At 38.5% G+C, this 20,654-nt stretch overlaps 1 protein-coding gene across 1 annotated transcript in view; it reads left to right on the forward strand.

The window, feature by feature from the left end:
- Nucleotides 1-20,654, forward strand: part of GBE1 (1,4-alpha-glucan branching enzyme 1) — a 289,971-nt gene that overhangs the window by 235,586 nt on the left and 33,731 nt on the right. Inside the window, exons 13-14 of the mRNA XM_054046998.1 lie at nt 11,062-11,246; nt 12,916-13,044. Coding sequence (XP_053902973.1) covers nt 11,062-11,246; nt 12,916-13,044 — 314 coding nt within the window. The remainder of the gene's footprint in view (nt 1-11,061; nt 11,247-12,915; nt 13,045-20,654) is intronic.

Below are 20,654 nucleotides of genomic sequence, written 5' to 3' on the forward strand. Positions count from 1 at the left end.
ATTGGAATAGTTATCACAAGACAACTTCTGTGTAGACAAGCCCTATGAGTTCTTTTTTCTCCTTTGTCCTTGTGGTGTTCTAATGTGATTGGTTTGATTTGAGGGCAGGGGAACAAGAGTTCCCACTTCTAGTATTTGAGTGCTATTGTCTTCATTGTTGCATTTTGTTTTGATGTTAATGGAAAATGGGGGAGCTTATCTGATAACTGTAGTAAATGGGTACAGAAGAAGTTGTGCTAATGGGCTTTAAGATTCCAGGAAAGGGAAGCCAGTTGCAAAGTGAACTCTTGAGCAGTCTAACAAGTGTCTTTTTTTGAGGAATAACTGCAGAACTCATGCTTGGAGATAAAGGACTCACCAAATTATGTATATGGCCCATTTGTGTTTTTGTGAGGGCCATATGCTCAGAGGCACTGGCACCAATGATCAGGCTGGGCATTTAGTCTAGGGTAATGTTGCACGTGCAAGAGAAAGTCTCACCTTCATTATAATAAGTTGTAATAATCTTTCTCTGCCTCTGCTAACCATCTTCTCACCCATATCCGAATGTACCTCACTTCCTCCCAGTCTCTTTCAACATGAAGACAGGGATGATAAATTTGAACCTTATGATGCTACAACTCTTCCCCGTTCCTACATTGCATCTCCCATTTGAGCACAATTTTTCCCACTGTTCTGGGCCCACTTCTCACTCTGTTATCACTTTCCTTTGTACCTCCTTTCCATGTGCTTGGAAGCGCATGTATTCCTCCTTCAACTGACTCCTCAAACTGCCCTTGTTCTACACTGTCCATTGTTGTCTGCTCTTATGCTATGTTACTTGCCTCCTTCCTTGCTCCATCTCAGTCTTATCCTTCCTTTCTTTCATACTTTCCTTTGTGTTCACCTTGGTCTGATTTTAGATTGTGAGCTCTCTTGGACAGGAATCATGTGGTTGGTTGGTCGGTCAGTCGGTCATCTGTGAAGTACCATGAAAAGTCATGGTACTATATAAATATTTGTTGTTAATAGCAATGAAGTAGGAGCTTCATGTGTGAGCTTTTTTGGGGACATTTTAAAATAAAACGGAGTATAATTTTCCCTATTGGTAATTCTGAATGTCTGTTACTTCATGAATATTTATATGTTCATGAGTCCTGATATCTGTCACTGGGATGTTCAGAAATTTTCTGCATCAAATACATGACAAATATAATGGCTCTTTTTAGTCAATCTGGAGGAGTTTGCAAAAATATCTGACAGGGTTGTTTTACACATTTTTGCACTGAGTTTTGAGGCTTCCAGATAGCTTTGTTGCTTCTCAATTTTGACACCTATTTCAGTCCTCTCTGTAGTGTAATTAAATATCAGGTGGATCTATAGGTCCCACATGCAAGGTGGTATTTGCATTTGAATGGCTTTCTTGAATCAGTCCAAACTTTAATTTTCAACTTTGCAATTTTTGTGCAGTTCCAGTTAAATACACTCAAAGAGCTGCCTTAAGTAGCTGTAGCAACAACAACAACAAAATTGACATTGTTTCAGAGCCAAAATATTTATATAACTTTTCTGAGCATTTGAGTTTCTTTTTTTTTTTTTTTTCCTTCCTCCCATTCTATACACCTCTACCTTCATATAATGCTGTCCTCGGGAGGCAAATTTTTTTTACCACATTATAGGTGAAGCCGCGTTATATTGAACTTGCTTTGATCCAGCAGAGTGCGCAGCCCCGCCCCTTCCCCTCCCCCCCCGGAGCACTGCTTTACCGCGTTATATCCAAATTCGTGTTATATCGGGTCACGTTATATCGAGGTAGCTGTGTATTTTGTTTCTCTCATCCATAAATATCTGGCCCCATTGAAGCCAGTGGCAAAACTCCCTATTGACTTCAATAGGGCCAGGATTTTGCCCACAGTATATTAATCAATAGACTTTCCTGGTTTAACTCTCCCTTTTAAAATCCATTATCCGTGAAATTATGATATGCTAGATCAACATTTTGTAATGTGCTATACATACAAGGAAATATTTAGAATCTCTGTGATCAAAACTTCAGTTCACTATATTTTTTTCTCAACATCTATCACTTCTCTCTCTAAGACATTTGCAATTTAATAACATAAATGATGTGGAATGTTTCCACCATATGTTCTTTAATATTTCAGGACTCTCTAGAAAGTGAGTTTTAAATAATGTATGCTACATATCTAGGCACTAAAAGCCATGAAGACATGTTAATTTGAAAACCATTGCTGTTAGTAAGATGCGTTTCCACAAGCCATTATTTATTTGGAAATAATGTCAGGACATTGTTGTGGTGTAAAAATGTCCAAGCAGCCCAAATAATTCACACTGCTACTCTAATTCATAAATATTCCATATTTAAAATGTATGAGTAAAATGGCTTCTGAAGTATCTGCAGAAAGATTGGGGGAAGCTTTATTTGGGACATTATTAGTCTGGACTCACTAAAATATTCTAATACAACTCGTTGCCCTTCATTATTAACAGTGATTATTATCTATGTCCCATTCTGACATCTAATGCTCTGCTGAATATTATTAACATGAAGTATTTGGTGATAGAAACCTCCAAATAAGTGGGTTAAAGTTGAAACAATCTTTTTCTTTTAATTAAATGTTATTTTGGCATGTTATTACACTTTAAATGAGGCAGGAGTATTTTTGATGCATCTGGATTAAGTGGGGAGTAGTGGAAGACAGGCTGAATAATGCCTAGTGGAACAGCTGCCTTTGACTTTGGGTCTGGCTTTAAGGGATTTTCTGCTATAGCTATGAAAAGTGTATTTTGCCATGTAAACAAGCCCTAAGTCAGTGGTCCTCAACCTTCCCAGAGTACTGTATCCCTTTCAGAAGTCTGATTTGTCTTACATACCCCCAAGTTTCACCTCGCTTAAAAACTACTTGCTCACAAAATCAGACATAAAAATACAAAAGTGTCACAGCACATTATTACTGAAAAATTGCTTACGTTCTCATTTTGTCTGTATGAAATTTTTAGTTTGTACTGACTTCGCTACTGCTTTTTATGTAGCCTATTGTAAAACTAGGCAAATATCTAGGCGAGTAGATGTACCTCCTGGAGGACCTCTGAATACTCCCGGGGTACACAGACCCCTAGTTGAGAACCACTTCCCTAAGTCACCTGGCACCCCCATGTATAGACATTATATAGAGTATAGATCTCTCAATAGTGGTGGAGCAGAGGCCAAAGGCAGAGGGAGATTTAAACTCAGGGAGACAGAGAGAACAGACAGGCTGCAAGTTTAAACAGCAGAGAGAAAAAGAGAGAGAGAGAGAGAAAGTGGTAGAGAAGTGAGGTTGGGGGATGGGGGAAGAGGAGCATGTGGTGGAGGGAGATTTAAACTCAGGGAGACACAGAGAGCAGACAGGCTGCAAGTTTAAACAGCACAAACAGAACAGCAGGGGGACACCTGTAACAGACAAAAATATTTGGAAAATAATAGAAAGATGTATATAGGAGGAGAAAACCCCTCTATGGAAAGGGCTCAAAGCTGTAGGAAGCAGAATAACTAGTTATATCTCTAGACAGAAAAAGTTAAGGGAATGGAAACTCAAATCTGCAAAAACACAAGAGGTTAGAGTGGGGGAGCATGTGTTTTTCCGAAATATTTTTGCTGTAATCTATATCTACACACAATGTATGTTAAATATTTACATCTTTCACTACATGAGACTAGTTGTCCACCATGCTAAAGAGTAAAACAAAATAGCTTTTCAGATATGCAAACAGTTCTTTTGAATAAGAATAAGAACAATGGTGTCTATCATACCTTTAAGCAGAATTGGCATCTAACAAAAGCAGAATAGAAGAATAACAGAGAGAGAGAGGCTTTCTTATTACATTATAGGGTTTGGTTGCTTTTTTTTTTTTTTTTGCTTTTCTATTTTAGCAGAATTTGAAATTGCAGTTCCTTTTACCTTCTAAATCACAAAATATGGGAAGGCCAGGGTATCATTACAGGCTCAGACAAATATCTTTCGTAGAGTTTCTATCTGTCTCTTATTTTCTAAATGGTTTTGTCAGAAATAGATTACAATGAATAAGATTTGCAGAAAGTATTTTAGGAGTACTTATAGCTGTGAACTTGGGAAGTGCTGTGATCAGCAAAATGTTTAAATTTAAAAAAAGAACTTAAGAATTGCAGAGTGTGGTATATGTCAAAGAAATGAGACCCTCTGGTAGAGGAGGGGAAGTGTTTATAACATCTAAGCGGAATTAAACATTAGCTGTATTTTTCTAAGCTGACAACCTATGTACCAAGACATGGCCTGATGGGCTTTGAAATAGCCAGTATATTAAACTGGAAAATCAGACTGATGGACCTTTTAACAGTAGAATAAATATTAGATTAATACAACATCTTGCAAGAGTGCAGGCTTCTAAGAATTCTTCAGCAGGCGATAGAGACAGTAACCTGTGAAGTCTCTTGAATTTAAATATAGTCTTTGGTATCAGATCCAGCAAATGGTCTGATAATGATTTCTTTGCATTAACCTGTGCCTGCTTGCCTTTACTACTGTCTGCTTTGACAAGTGAACGTTTATTGTAAGTGACATGCGTTTTAAAAGAGGACGTATAGAGAACAGACGTATACACTTGTTACTGACCTTTTCTCCTCTTTGGTTTACTCCAAAGAGGAGAAAAGGTCAGTAACAAGTGTATACCATTTTTTTTAAAAAGTATCAAAAGCAATAAAAGCCAATGTACCATAAGCAGTTTTGTGATGACAACATAGTTGTGTGTGCACATGTAGTTGTATATTATTTTTCTAGTGCTGGGCAGGGAACAGTTTTTCCATCCCATGAAAATGTTTAAGACTTCAAAATGTTTTCCTATTATGCATCACACAAAAGAAAAATCTCTGGATATCTTTTTTTGCGGGCAGGAGATGAAATCCCACACACCTGACAGACCAACTCACAGACCTAGAATAGGCAATAGCCCAGTTATTATAGTATTTATCTATGATGTGAGAGACTCAGGTCCTCGTCCCTACATCTAACACATGCCAGGTGAGTGCCCCACTTGCTGGGCTATTAGTTATTCTGAGTTGGGTCTCTTTGTCTTTGACCAGCAGTTCCAGTCTGGGCCTGTGAAAAGTTATGTTCAAAATGACCCTCTCTCCAACAAGGTTTTGGTTTTGATGAATCTGCATTTTCTGACAAAAACCCATTTTGTCAAAACATTTGAGTTTTAATTTCTTCAATCCTTTTCTTATCGGAGGCTTTTTTATGTTTGATTCATTTCAAAGGCTGTATTTCAGTATTAGCTCACATTATTAATTGAAATTCCCTCCTTTTTAAGCAATTTATTTTAACAAATTAAGGTATAACTTTGGGTTATCTCCTTCAAATATGGACATACCTAACACATTCTTTGTCCATAAGCAATTCATATTACTTAGGGTGTGCAACAGTGCAAGAGACACTATCCACATATATAGAGAGAGATGTAGATCTGACCCCTAAGGCAAGTAAATATGTCGCTTCTAATTTGGGGTGAAAGAAATATTGATGGGGAAAAACAGATGGATAGTGTGACGTTCCCCTGTGGTCTTATCTGGATCGGTGATCTCCTAGGTCACTCCAAGCCTTGACTCTGGAGCCAGCCTTAACCTGCTGTGCTGTGAGAACCCCCACTCCTGGCATGTAAGCTGCTCCCAGCTACTTGCAACTGAATGACACTAGCTAATATCTCTGGTCCCAGACACAACCCTAGGAACCTCCATCTTGCAGTGTCCAGTTATGCCCGCTTATATAACATATAAGTCATATAATGGACGCTGCAAGTTTATATGAGTTGATCAATTTAACAAAGAAATTGATATGTACCAAGCTTGTTATCCCAAGGGGAGTCTCTTACATGTTTCAAACCAAATGCACTGCTTCAGATAGAATAATCAAACAAATTTATTAACTATAAAGATAGATGTTAAGTGATTATAAGTCAAAGCATAACAAGTCAGATTTGGTAAAATGAAATAAAAGCAAAACTCATTCTAAGCTGATCTTAATACTTTCAATGCCCTTACAAACTTAGATGCTTCTCGCCACAGGCTGGCTGGTTGCTCTTCAGCCAGGCTCTCCCCTTTGATCAGTGCTTTAGTCGCATGGTGTGGTATCTGTAGATGTAGGTGGAAGAGAGAGGAAGAGCATGTCAAACATCTCTCCCTTTTATCATGTTCTTTCTTCCCTCTTGGCTTTGCCCCCCCGCCCTTCAGAGTCAGGTGAGCATTACCTCATCACAGTTCCAAACTGACCAAAGGAAGTGGGGTGACTCCCTCGAGAGTCTGACAGATTCTTTTGTTGCTATCTAGGCCAGTGTCCTTTGTTCCTGTGAGGCTGGGCTGGGTTTGTCCCATACATGCCCTGATGAGGTGTGAATTGCCTTTCAGCTCTTGGAGAGTTTTTGCCTGGGCTTATTTTAAGCCATGAGGATTCATTTTCAGCCTCATAACTATATACATGAAATTGTAACCTATAACATTACTGTAACAATTACTATAACATCACTATAACAACCATGCTCTGTGCATCATGAGCTTTCCGAAGAGACCCAACATGACAAACTTTGCATTGGATACCACACAATCATTTTATAAAGATGAACACGGGGGTGTACGGTGTTCCCCCGAGGTACAGAGTGTCACAGATAGTTTTTCTAATTTTTGAGGGCCAGGAAGAAAAGTTATTAATCGATCAAGGCATATCTGTTCTCTATACGTCTTCCAGAATGATCTGCAAAGAAAGTGATGAGGACAAGAGAAAGCACTCTTGGTGTATAAAGGGGTGCGATGAATGTATGGATACATGTTGAGCAGGAGATGTAATGGACTCAAAAATACTGAGGGGGGAAAAAAGGGATTAGTCAAAGGTTTGAAGGGGAGAGCCACTAACTAGATAGTACATGCAGAATATATACGGTCAATAACAAGCCCAGAGAAAAGGGAAAGGTGGTATTTTTTGCCTCAGTTTAAAAGATGAAGTAGATCAAAACAACTCCTTAATCTTGTGAATAGGAGTCGTTTCACTGACTTAAGTGAGCACTGAATTAGACTCTTAGGGCCCACACTGTTAAAAGGTACTTGGTTGTTGCTGCACTCAGCCTTGCAGCTCCTAACTGATTTAGGTGTCTAAACCTCATTTTCAAAAGGAGTTTAGGCACTTAGGAAACTTAGGCCTTTTGAAAATGAGATTTAGACACCTGAATCAGTTAGGCATTGAAAGGTTGAGTACAGCAACCGCTAAATACATTTAAAAATCCAGGCCTAGGTCTCTATAGCAGAGCATGTATTTATTTATTTGACAACTGCATTTTAAATTTTAGCTTCTTCTTTATCACTCTTTGATTTTACCCTTTTGGAGTGTTTATCAAGTACTTTTTGCATCAAAGTTGTTTTTCTGTTTAAGAAATACAAAGTAATTGTCTTGCCACCATCTGCTTTGTACACCAAACATATCATTCAACAGTTTGGAGAGATCAGTTCTCCCAGTATTTGGACTTAGACCCAAACCCTTTCACACAGATATTTGAAGGGGAGGTGGCTTGGGAATTGACTTAAATGAGAGGGACTCCATGAGGGAGAAGAAGTCTGCCTGCATGGAGCTTATTAGAAGACAGTGGCCTAAGCTGATATTACCATAGTTTTAAGGCCATATTTAGATGTTTTAGTTCTTTAAGTATACTAATAAACAGACTTGGTAACAAAAATGAAAATATTGATGTGTTTTGACTTGTAGAATATTTTGATTTTATCTTGCCAAGAGTATCAGAATGTATAGAGAAAACGAGGATTAGGCTAGCAATCTTTTGAAATGTTTGTTTTCTGAAAAGGATATCACGATCTACAGAATCTGACTTCAGATGCTTCAGAATTCCTTAAAAAAAAAAAAAAAAAAAAAAACCTTTTTAGCATTTATGTAATTTTAAGAGCCCTTAAGCACTTATTCTATGCTACAATACATTGCTGCCCCCCTCACACACACATACCTTTTTGAAGTTGTTGTGTGATCCCACAAAACTGCCCTTTTGTCTTATCAGTTTAGTCTTGCTCTTTAGGAGACCGCTGGTGTATAAAACTGCTATCAAAACTGTCTGAAAAGGAAAAAGATCAACACAATTCTAGCAGCCTCTTGGGCTTCAGCCAAGCACTAACCAACACCAGCTAAAGATTGCAAAATAATTTATGTTGGAGGTTTAAATATATTTATAGTTTAATATACAAATGCATTAATGGGTAAATTGACAGCACAGTGAATATGGCAATAATGCATAAGTCCCCTTAGAATTGTGCAATTGATAATTTGTACGCATCAGCTTACCCCTGGGTGTCAGGAAATAAATCTACAGCATGTAAGCAATAGTACACTTTAATTAATTCCTAGGTAAAATTATTATGCATTACAGTGTAGAGAAACAAAGCAAAAACCTTCACTAATCAAAATTTTCAGTTAACAGAGCTTTTTTTTCCCCATTAGTTTCATTGTCTCGCATTGCATCACTTATACCAGCTGGCTTGTTGTCAGTTTATAATTTGGACCTTCACATCAAACAGCAAAAAATTAATTACAGGAAAAGAAATCTCAATAGTACTTCTGTGCGTAGAGGTTTTCACAATTACTCAAACATGAATATTGCTGTATGTGGAAGAAATGAAAACTGGAGGGGGTGACCTACAATATACTTTACTGGAACCATTCATTTTAATATACTTTAACAATTTCCCTTCTCCAAAACACAGATTTTAAACATCTTTTCCCATACATAAAGATTCCTTAAAATATTGAAAAGCTTCTCGGAACTTTTGTATGTGGTATTAAGATTGCAGTAGGCTAATGTGACTACACAAGTGCTGTGAGTTCCTATGCAAGCCATATGCTGCCTATATTAATGGTTACCCCAGGTGTTCACGTAGTGCTTAAAGATTACCCTCCCCAGAACCCAGTCAGGACAACAATCAGGCTCATGGTCATTAAGACAGTGTCAGTCGAGCTGTAAATAATTTTGAGGGCACCATGAAACCTGAATGAGTCTCCTGGTCTTACTGATTAACTATCCACCACAGAGAACAAGAGAATTTCCTACCATTTCCACCTCTCCCCCAATCCCTTTAATTAAAAAAAAAAGTGGGGGGGGAGACTCTCCCATTTCAGCTACCAGAATGCACCTGATACAAGAACAATAGGAAAGGCTGGGGTCCACCTGTACCACCTCTGGCAGATAATAGCATTGCCATCAGCAATTTCATGTGGTGTAGAAAAATCCCAAAACACAAATTATTATTTAAATTAACAGAAAATTTGATTGCTGGGAGATCTGTGCCTCACTTACTAAGTACATTCATAGCATTATTCCAGTCCTGATGGTGCACTAACTCCCATAGTCTTTGTGACCCTATCCAGAGTCTGTGAAGGAATGTGTGAAAATTAAATAAAAGGAATTACTGAAATTTCACCAGACATCTACTCAAGCTCTAGTATACACTGTGTTTTGGTTGAGGAGGAGGAAACCAAACTATCTCCTGGATACTTAGTCTATATGTGCAGCAACATCTGCTGCCTTCCACAGTATGGCACCTGGAAGGCCTTGAGGACATGTCCAAGTTGGCAGATGTGAATGTGGGTTATCAAACAGACTTGTGTGAATTTCCATGGTTCATGCTATAGCAACATTAGTTTGGTCAAAGAAATGAAAGAAAAAAGAGACAGCTACAGAAAATATATAGTAAAATCTTTTGCAATATTACTATCTGCATTAGAGATGTGCCAACGCATGGCAAATTGAATTTCATGTGGACAAACATAACCATTACATTTCACATTCAACTCAAAACCATAAACAAGAAATAAATGGATCAGAATCACAGCAGGACTTTGACAATGACCTTGGAATAATAGTGGACTGCACACAAACTGTATTGACAATATGGTGAAGAAATTAAAAAAAAAAGATAGAGGTACTGTTATAAAAGAGAATATGCATCTAATCAAATTTAATATTCTCTTTTAAGAGCCAAATTAGTGTATTCTTCAGCTGCGATCTCCCTATTTAAAAGATGTTGGAGCACATGGAATGGTATACTGAAAGATGGCCAAAAAAACCAACAACAAAAAACCCAAACCCTTAAAAGTCAGATACTACATGTGCTGTGAAGGCAGGAAAGGAAATCAAAATCTGTCCATTTAAGGAAAAAGTAAACAACACTGGAATATGAATATATAGATATAGCTAGTTATAGATAATATTGAATGGGTTAGACAGTAAGACTTCAGGTTAGTATTTCCACTTTGAAAGTGCATACAAATCTCTAGATGCAATATTTCTGAAAGATACAAAAAGAACAGTAGCTGATCCTTTTTGAAACAAACGAAACTGATCATGAACCAAACGGGCTAACAGGGAAAAGGGAGTTTAATATAATGTAGAAATTCAATAAAAGGTTAGGTAACTTGTTGAAGACAGGAGGGTTTTTATAAAGTGGGTTTTATATCCTTTTGGTGGGCTATATATCATGTTTGGTACCTGGTTTTGGTTTTATGACATCTTTTGGGTAACATGGACGCTGGATAGTCTTGCTTTGTAAAGTCAGTCTTAACATCAAGCAGTCCAGCTATGATATATAAGGTAAGAGTGGACTTTAAGAAAGCATTTGATCTTCCATGACAAAAGAGTTTCCAATTATTAAGACAAAAATCAAGAGTAGTGTTTGGACTGTGGTATGGATAAAGGTAGCTCATATTTGGGACAGGAATACCCTTTTCTTTACTCAATCACGATTAATCTGTCACTTGTCTCTCCATCTCAAGTGAGAATTCACCTCTCACATAATATCATGCTTGATTGTCATCTTAGCACTCACTGAGCTGACAATTTACCAAAAAAGGTGGAAGGCTTTTTAAATCTAACTTTGAAACAAAAACAGAGAACGAAACAGGTGACTGACAGTGCTGTAGATAATGTATGCTCAGGTTCTCAGTATCTCTTAATCATGTCTATGTATATTTCTTACCATTTCCTAATGGATATTTTTAAATACAGGTAATGAATTTGGGCATCCAGAATGGTTAGATTTCCCCAGAATAGGAAACAACGAGAGTTACCATTATGCCAGGAGACAGTTTCATTTAGCTGATGATCACATTCTTCGCTATAGATTCCTAAATGCATTTGACAGAGATATGAATAAATTGGAAGAAAGATTTGGCTGGCTTGCATCTCCCCCGGTAAGCTATGTACGCTAAATGTTATGTTTTAGTCACCAGTAGTGTACATGTTCAGAATTACAAGAATATAAAATCTATGTGCAAAAATTTTAAACAGCACTTCATTATGCACTGTAATGCCCTGTTACATATTTCAGATTGTCAAAACATGTCACTGAAGTCTCTTCTGCACATAATGAAGATCGGAACAGTGTCTTGTTTACTTTCACAGGGAGCTTTTTTTTATTATTATTATTTTTGCCTCTTCATTTAGAAACTTTAATTCAGATTGGTTAAAGCAAATAATAAAACTCTGCCTGGAATCCAATTGAAAGATTGCTTTGGAAATGTCTTAATTGTTTTGACAGTTTCTTTTCATGACAATAATTATTCTGTCATTAGGAAAACACTTGTAGTGTATCTTATGTTATAGCAGGGGTCAGCAACGTTCGGCTCGCCAGGGTAAGCACCCTGGCGGGCTGGGCCAGTTTATTTACCTGCTGACGCGGCAGGTTCGGCAGATCGCAGCCCCCACTCACCGCGGTTCACCGTCCCTGGCCAATGGGGGCGGCGGGAAGCGGCGCGGGCCGAGGGATGTGCTAGCCGTGGCTTCCCGCCGCCCCCATTGGCCCGGGATGGCAGTGGGGGCTGCGATCGGCCAAACCTGCCGCGTCAGCAGGTAAATAAACTGGCCCGGCCTGCCAGGGTGCCTACCCTGGCGAGCCGCGTGCCGAACGTTGCCGACCCCTGTGTTATAGTCTCCTGAACTTCAAGCTGTCAATGCTATATTTGCAGTTATACCTGCATATTGTATTGTACTGCTTTTGTTATAAAATTGACAGACTAGTAGACCTTCTGTAGTTTCTCAATGTTAAATAAGTTTTCGATTGTATTATAGCTTTGGGGCACATATTCACTAAGTATTACTAAGTATATTCTGTTCATAATCCTTTCTCTTTGAAGGACTGTTTGAAATGGCCATGTAGTTGTGGGTTTTTTTGGTGTGTGGCTTTAACAAATGGATAGAGCAAAGGTATGATATGTAGAATAGTTTTTTGTTGCAGGTCATATCTATCCTAGCATGGTTGATCATCAATGCCATTTTCAGCACTAAGGGGCAAATAATGATCCTTCCCAACATGCACATTATGCAGTACAAAAAAGCATCCTGCTTATTTCAAATCTTCTGTTCAATTTCTAAATGACCCACAGTGGCAGTGATGCTGATCCAGACTAGAAAGAGTTTGTGAATTTCCTTTAGTTTAAAAAAAAAAAAAAAAAAAAAAAAAAAAAAAACACCACCATTTTTGAGAAGAAGCGTATGTGGACGCTGATGCATAATTTATCTTTGCTTCAAAAGAATTCTCTTCAGGTGTCATTTTTTTTCAGTTGCCACAAGAAAATGTATATTTGACTTTTATTCCATCTTTTTCTTTTATATCTTACCTAGCTGTTTAAAAATTAATGATATAGTTTTCTGATCTGAAATCTTATATGAAGTTATATACTCTGTGAGAGTTCACGGTTTAAAGCTGTATTGATACTAATGTTAATCTTTTTGTCAGTTTTGCCTTTAGTTAACTTCAAACAAAGTTGCAGTGTAACTTCCTATTGTAGTGCATTTTAATTACAAATAAGGAATATATTATTTTTGTAACAACTAAAATGTAACTATCTATTTTCTTCACAGGCTTTTGTGACTGAAAATCATGAATCGAATAAGGTCATCATATTTGAGAGGGCAAATCTAATTTTTATATTCAATTTCCATCCATCTAAAAGCTATACTGAATACAGAGTGGGTGCTGAAACTCCAGGAAAATATCCTTTTGTTTACTATTATGCTACGTCATAGATGTTAAAAGCTTACCTTTATTTTTATTTTAAACTTGAATACAAACTGTGATGAAAAGGTGAGAAATAATGTTTTGTTTACTTTTGTATATTTGCAAAATAAGCTTACATTGTTCGATAGCGTATAGTGTACAGTAAAAAAACCATACTGTAAAGTGAATGTAGATTCCTAACTATACTTATTTATGATCATCTAGCAGGAAGTGCAAGTAGAAGTAGCAGTTTGAGAACATGTGCAGTTCTTATTCTAATGCCCTGTTTTTAGTATGTGCTAAAGTGGGGTGGGGGTAGCTCAGTGGCTTGAGCATTGGCCAGCTAAACCCAGAATTGTGAGCTCAATCCTTGAGGGGTCCACTTAGGGATCTGGGGCAAAATCAGCACTTGGTCCTGCTAGTGAAAGCACGGGGCTGGACTCAATGACCTTTCAGGGTCCCTTCCAGTTCTATGAGATAGGTATATCTCCATACATCATTATTATTATTATTTTATTATTATTACAGTATGGAAACTGAGCCACTAGATGGTTGTGAGGAGCCTCCCCACACTGCAGCTCTGGTTAGGCCTTGGCTGGCGAGTCAGTACACAACTTCTAGGTCTGACAATTTGTTTTATGAACTTGGGCAAATTATTCCATTTACCTGTGCATCGGTTACCTATCTGTGTAAAAATTATGCTAGTCTGCGCTACCTGATTTTTCATAAAGTCCTTTGAGGTCTGCAGATGGAAAACAACAAATTCTTATTAAGCCCATTTTAAAGATGGCAAAACTGAAACAGAAAAGTTAGTATGACTAGACTGGCAGGCCCTGTGTTGCAATGGATTAGACCTTGGCCTGCAAGCCAAATGACCTGCAGATTTACAGTATAATTTTATGGATATCTACCACAGTTGTAAGCCATCATTAAATCCAAACTGAATATTAGCTTTGTCATTCCTTGTTTCCAAGCCTTCTCTGATTCCAGAGGTTCAGTACTCAAACCTGCTTTTGGACTTGTATGAATTACCAGTCACTGTTTTAAAAATTACTGTGGTGTTCAGTTTAGAGCTTCTATTCTCAAGTATTTTTAGCTGGTTTTGTTTAAAAATTGCTTAATTTGAGCTGATTCCCATAGTTCCCGTGTACTGCAGTTCTGTATTCAATGTAACACTCTTTATTGTTGTTTAACGGTGAAGATTTTAAAAAATGAACACTACTCTCAGTAATTCCAAACTGTGTCCATTCCTGTTGGTATCAGACCCTTCCTCAAAATGGGTGGGGTACTGTCATCAAGTACTTGTGACACTATCCTGGCTTCCTTTAAATTTATAAACAACATTTCTTTTATGGCCAATCTTTTCATGGTTCCTGAAGTTCTGAAGAAATATTTTCTTTTTCTTCATTGTCAGTGTCCTTTGTTTCACAAACTGAATTTATTTTTTTTCAAGCCTCTCAAAAAAAAAAAAAAAAAAAAAAACATTTCCTGTATCTATTTATAACATTAGTAGCTCCTTTCTCATTATAAATAGCACAGTGATTTGTACTCATAGATTCCAGGGTGTATTGCTTCTGTTTCTGCTGGTCTGCTGCCTATGACAACAGTTATACAGGAAATTCCACAGCTTCCATTCACTGGTTTTAATGTGCATGTCCACGTGAGTTTCAATTAATTCATCACTTGCTAGTTTGTCTTGGGCATCTAGGCAGGTTCAGTACCATATCTTGGGTACAGGCACAGTCACAGGAAATTTGATGTTTGTTTGTTTGTTTTTTAATTCAAGCAAATATTCATGGAAAATTTGTTTTGAGTTATTCATACAGTGGTAGCATTTTCTCCTGTCTCTTATTTTTAAGTTAGTTTTGGTTGCACACACGAGTGCGTGTGTGTGTGTTGGGCTTTTTACATTTATTTTGACTCTGGAAATCATTAGGATTTCATAAAGTGAGACTAGCTCAAGCATGTGAAAAACATAATTTGTTATAAAAAGGACAAGAACAGAGATGATTTACTTTGCAATTTTATCTGATAAGCGGTTTCTTTTAATATGAAAATCCCATTCCACAAGACACACTCCTGCCTGTTAACTCTCTCTCTCTCTCTGTGTGTGTCTCTCTCTCTCTCTCTCTCTCTGTGGACAATTGAGGCTTGGTGCCAAATAGACCTCTGATCAAGCGTGGCTGTCGTTGAGATTCCGAATTAAAGCTTTTACATACTGTAGTCTAATACTAGTGTCATTAGGAAAAAATTAAAAATAGGCTTAAATGTAATGGATTTGCTTTTCTGAAAGATGCCATTTTATGTATTTTCCCCTAAAATATGGTGGTTCTGGTTCATAACACTTCTCCCAAACCATGATAAATTTGATCTGCCTCCTCTGCTAGGAATTCGTGGCACTCAGTGCTGTTGCAGGGCTTACTTCCACTGGGCAGAAGTTCTGCTTCTATTTGCTGAATTAGGTCAGGAGTTGATGCTCTCCTGCTGTATTGTGCTATGTTGAAAACTGGGGGTTTTAAATACATTTTTGAATAGTAGTGACCATTTTTTGATCTCTATCAATTCTCTGCTTCCCTTCCTGCTGCTCCATCTTTATCCCTTGGGGTACTCCAGTGCAAGACTTCCCTTCTAAGCTCCCTGTAACCAGCCTTCGCTGCTCTACCAGCTATGGAAGAGCTGTCTAAGAAACAAGCAAGTCCAGAAAGTACACCATTTGCTAATACAACAGAGAATGAACTATGGCCCTCCTGCTCTCAGCCTGATTAGCTATGAGTTTCTGGGTCTCATCAAGACTGTAGCTCCCTCTTTTTTGTCCTCTCTGGTAACTGTGGTTCTAAAGCAGACAAAAGGAATGCACAGCACCACCTATGCTCAGGCAGAGATTCCCAGCAGGTGGGCAACCACAAACAGGCGGCTCACAAAGCAGGCCTATTTGTTTGTTTGTTTAACGGTTTCTAAGAGCCAAGGGAGTCTTTCACAGCCATTCCAAAGGTAGACATGGCATTTGCTTACCTAGGCAAGGGCATAGTGATCTCTCTAGAGGGAGACTTCTTTCACAAGGACCATGTTGAAGAGTATCTTGTGAAGGGGCTCTGAGACCTCCGTTGCAGGTCTTAGACCCTCACATGCCACCACCTATTTTATAAGCACCACTATGTTCTGGCGTTTTTCCTAAAGAAAATATTCCTGGTCATAGCCTTTGTCACTGATATATTATTAAACACATTTTGTTAAACTGCATGCTCTATGACTTCTTGTACAGTGACCATCTCTAACTAAGACCTTGGACAGCAGACAGTCACTTTGAGCAGATTGTGTGCACATCTAAACTTTGGTTCCATTCTGCCTGCGGAAAAGTTGGGTGGGATTTTGTCAGAAAACAATGGCAGATGAAGAGTATCTCTTCTTCCTTCAGAAAAGCATAAGTAAGATGATGGTTCTCCTTTCTCCACTTCTCAAAACCAAAGAAGAGAGCTAGAATTATGCCTAAAAATCTCCACAGGCTCCATAGAGAGCTCAGCATGACTTGTGTAGGATGTTCCACTAGCCAGGCATGCATCAATGTGGCAGACTCTCCCATTTGCGGGAAACCTGGGCTCAATGAACCTTGAACAGATGGATGCTAGAATTAATAAGGCACAGGGATTTGTTGGAACACTCCCAGAACTGAAAGGCCCCTCATAGCTATTTATACTCTGTTCAGTTGCAAGAGATCAAACAAGGCAACAGTGGGCATACTAGTGGAGAAGGGTCACTGGATGCCAGCAGTGTTTTAAGTACTGTGTTAATTAGACATGCTCTAAGTAGTGCTACCATACACAGGGCTTAAAATACTATGGGTAGCCAGTGGTCAATCTGTATTTGGGCTACAAATGTTACTTGTGCTGGTAGAACCAGTGTTAGTAAAAGTGGGGGGAAAATTCCAGAATTTCTTTAGTGTGGATAAGGCTGTGAAAAATCTTTTTGGCATTTCAATTCTAGAGGAGTTAAGCTTATTTTTGGAGCTTTAAGTCAAGAGTATAAACTATTTTATCAGCTAAGCAAGTCAATGGGAAGCCCTTACTTTTTCTCTGTATAGCCAGAGGAGATATAAATTATGTGCTTTGATTTCTTTTAGGAGTATTACAAATATTGTTAGTTTTTAGATTTTTTTAAACCATTAATCAACAAAAATAGCTGACTTGGACAGCTTATGGGCAAAAAAAAAAAAAAAAAAACACAAAGAGAAGCTTATTTTCTCCTTTTCTATTTTAACTGAATCTTTTATAGTAGTCTAACATGTATATTATATGTATTATGTAGAAATGTTTTTAATGCCAATTTTAAATGGAATAGTTCTGTATGTTAACAGCTTATATACTTTCACTCACTTATTCTAACCTTCTTTATCTCCTCTCCTCAACTACCCAAAATCCTTATTTTTAGGCTTCAGTTCTTAAAATTACTTTTTAAGGGGGAATGGCTTTTTTTCATAATTTTTGCTCTACAATTAAAGCCATGGATTTTTGGGTTCAGTTTTCTAGTAAAACACTTTACCCATAGATAGGTGTGTAAGAAAATATATTTGGGGTTCTATAAATTGGAAATGTTTTCATGCTTTGTTTTTATCTAAAAATGTTTTTATGGCTATGTATTTTTAGTTTAAAATGTCATTTAGGAGTTTTTCAATCTTCTGAACATTTCTTCCACTAATCATCCCTTACTCTTCATTTGGAACTTAAGTGTGAAATGCAAATACTTAAGAGCTTGATGATGGATTTTGGAAACCAGTGGGTTTTTATTTTGGCAGTCTTAATAGAGAGGTCTAGAACTGAATAAGCTTGATGAATAAAATGTTCTCACCCACCGATTCAGTTCTTCCAGAACAAGATTGAGGTATATTGGTGGGAAGTGTAAAGAAGCTTATACTACCCATATGTATGTTAGTGTTTGCATTCATCTAGTCCTCTAACCAATGTTCTTTCTGGCTTCAGAAACTATATACCTATGATTGTGCTACTGCTGTCAGTCCATCAGCTTTTACATGCACCAAGTTCACATTTATTAAATGGGTGATTTTGGCTTATATTATTGTCACAGAGTATATTGTTCATTTGTGTATGAAAAATTAGAAATCCTGCCATAAGTTCTGCATACATCCAGAGGTCCACCTATTAAGAGCTCATTGAAGGGTTAGCTGCAATTTTAATGAGATTGGCACTAGACTATGAAATTAGGGTTACCATATTTAAAAAATAAAAAGAGGACACTCCACGGGCCCTAGCCTCGCCCCTTTCCCACCACGGCCCCGCCCCTTTCCCACCCCCGGACCTGCCCCAACTCCACCCTTTCCCCGTCCCTTCCCCAAAGTCCCCGCCCTAACTCCCCCTCCTCCCTCCCAGCCATGCGAAAAGGGCTTCCCAAGCGCTACTGGCTTTACGGTTTGCCGGGCAGCCTCCAGACCCTGCGCCCCCGGCCGGCACTTCCCCAGTGCAGCTGGAGCCCGGGAGGGGAAGTGCCCACCCGGGGGCGCAGGGTCTGGAGGCTGCCCGGCAAACCATGAAGCCGGTAGTGCTCGGGCTTCGGGCAGCCCCCCTGCCTCCGGACCCTGCGCCCCCGGCCGGGCACTTCTCCTCCCCGGCTACAGCTGCTCTGCTCCTCCCCGGACTCAGACTTCGGCTCTGTTTAAGAGCCAAGCTGCCCGAGCCAGCGCTACCGGCTTCGGGCAGCCCCTTTGACTCCGGACCCCAGCCACCGGCTGGGCACTTCTCCCCGGCTCCAGCTGCTCTGCTACGGCGGCGCAGGGTCCAGAAGCACGGGGGCTGCCCGAAGCCGGTAGCACTGGCTCTGGCAGTTTGGCTCTTAAACAGAGCCGAAGTCTGAGTCCGGGAGGAGCACAGCAGCCGCGGGAGAGGAAGTGCCCGGCCAGTATTTTTCCCCGGACATGTTCGGCTTTTTGGCAATTCCCCCCGGATGGGGGTTTGATTGCCGAAAAGCCGGACATGTCCGGGAAAAACCGGACGTATGGTAACCCTAATGAAATGTTGTGGTGCAATGTGAATCTCTATTAGCTCATCTATTCCTAAATAAATATGTGTGTTTTTTTCCCCCTGTGTTCATGTTTCTGTCATTGCAAGTTCTCATTTACTGCTGAAGATTAGGTAGAAAAAACACAATTTTAATGTTGCCAGGAGAAATGGTTATTTAATTACAAGCCTACCTTTCCCCATATGGCATGAAAGTATCAAAGCATTTACAAGCTAGAGTGAATGAATACTAAAGTGTAGCATGTTCATTGTGGGCATGAATTTAGGAGGAATAACAATAGCTGAAGTCAAAAATATAGATAAGTAAATAAAATTAGATGTGACCTGAAATTTCAGGAATATTACCATTAAAATGCTGCAAGATGTATTTTTTTCAAATGCAAATTCAGACTCTCTGACATTTGCAACCTGCACCTAGAGCTTCTAATGAGCAAATAAGGTCACTTGAATTAGTCACTGGAGTGTGATTGCTGAAGGCAAAAATGTTGCTTTGTAGCTGCTTGGTTTGCAGACTGCTTTGAAGTGCAGTTATGTAACTGTCCCAGCCTATTAGAATTCATACTTTATACAACAAACGAAGACAAAGAACTTAATTTAGGATCAGCCAAATGCCAAATTCCATCAAGATAGTTTATTTGTTAAGGTTAATATCAATGAATAAAAAATACAGCATACAAATATGGAAATGTATCATGTAAAACTTTTATTTGGAGTGAAAAAGGCATAAGATTCTAATAAGATGAATCTATTTGATATTAAAAAGGTGCATGCTATTTCCTACTTTATATACTGTAACTGAAAGGAAGAAACATTTTTATTTGAATTATATTTAATAAAATGTGCCATTTTAGAAGCAGTTTTTATGAGAGGTGAACAATTTGGACTAACACATTTTTCCTGTCTAATTTGCCTCCGGTTGGAGACAGATGGATTATCAACATCTGGGTCAGTCTCCCTTAGCTATGAGACTGTCATTAGACTTTTTAAAGTTAACATGGAATCACTTTAATAATTTTCTTGTTGAAATATTGTCACATTCTTCCTGCAGTTTAATAGTTATGACAGATTAGTGCCCCAAGCTCCATTTGCAATTAAGAGCCTAAGGCTGTGTCTACACTATGCAGCTTTTAGCGACATGGCTGTGCCACTACAACAAGTGTGAAAAATTGGGACAGGGCGTGGGGATAATAGGAGCCTATATAAGAAAAAGACCCAAAAATCGGGACTGTCCCTATAAAATCAGGACATTTGGTCACCCCCGCTATTTGTTGGCAAGAGAGAATTCTCCTGCCGACAAAACACTGTTCACACTGGCGCTTGTCATGGACAAAACTTTTGTCTTTCGACGGGGTGTCTTTTTAACAGCTCTGAATGACAAAAGTTTTGTCTTTCGCTTGCCAGACAAAGCCTTAAGAAGTAACTTCATTTTCTCTACACAAGAGGAATTTGGCAAAGGGAAAAAGCAGTGAGGAAAAGTGTTTCCTGTGTTTTAACTTATTTCATCGACTCTAGTACTTTCAAATTGTCTAATGAATAAATACTAAGTCAGATATAAGGTTGCTTTTTTATTTCAAAAT

This window comes from Malaclemys terrapin, chromosome 1 (assembly GCF_027887155.1).
Source record: "Malaclemys terrapin pileata isolate rMalTer1 chromosome 1, rMalTer1.hap1, whole genome shotgun sequence".
Lineage (NCBI taxonomy): Eukaryota > Metazoa > Chordata > Testudines > Emydidae > Malaclemys > Malaclemys terrapin.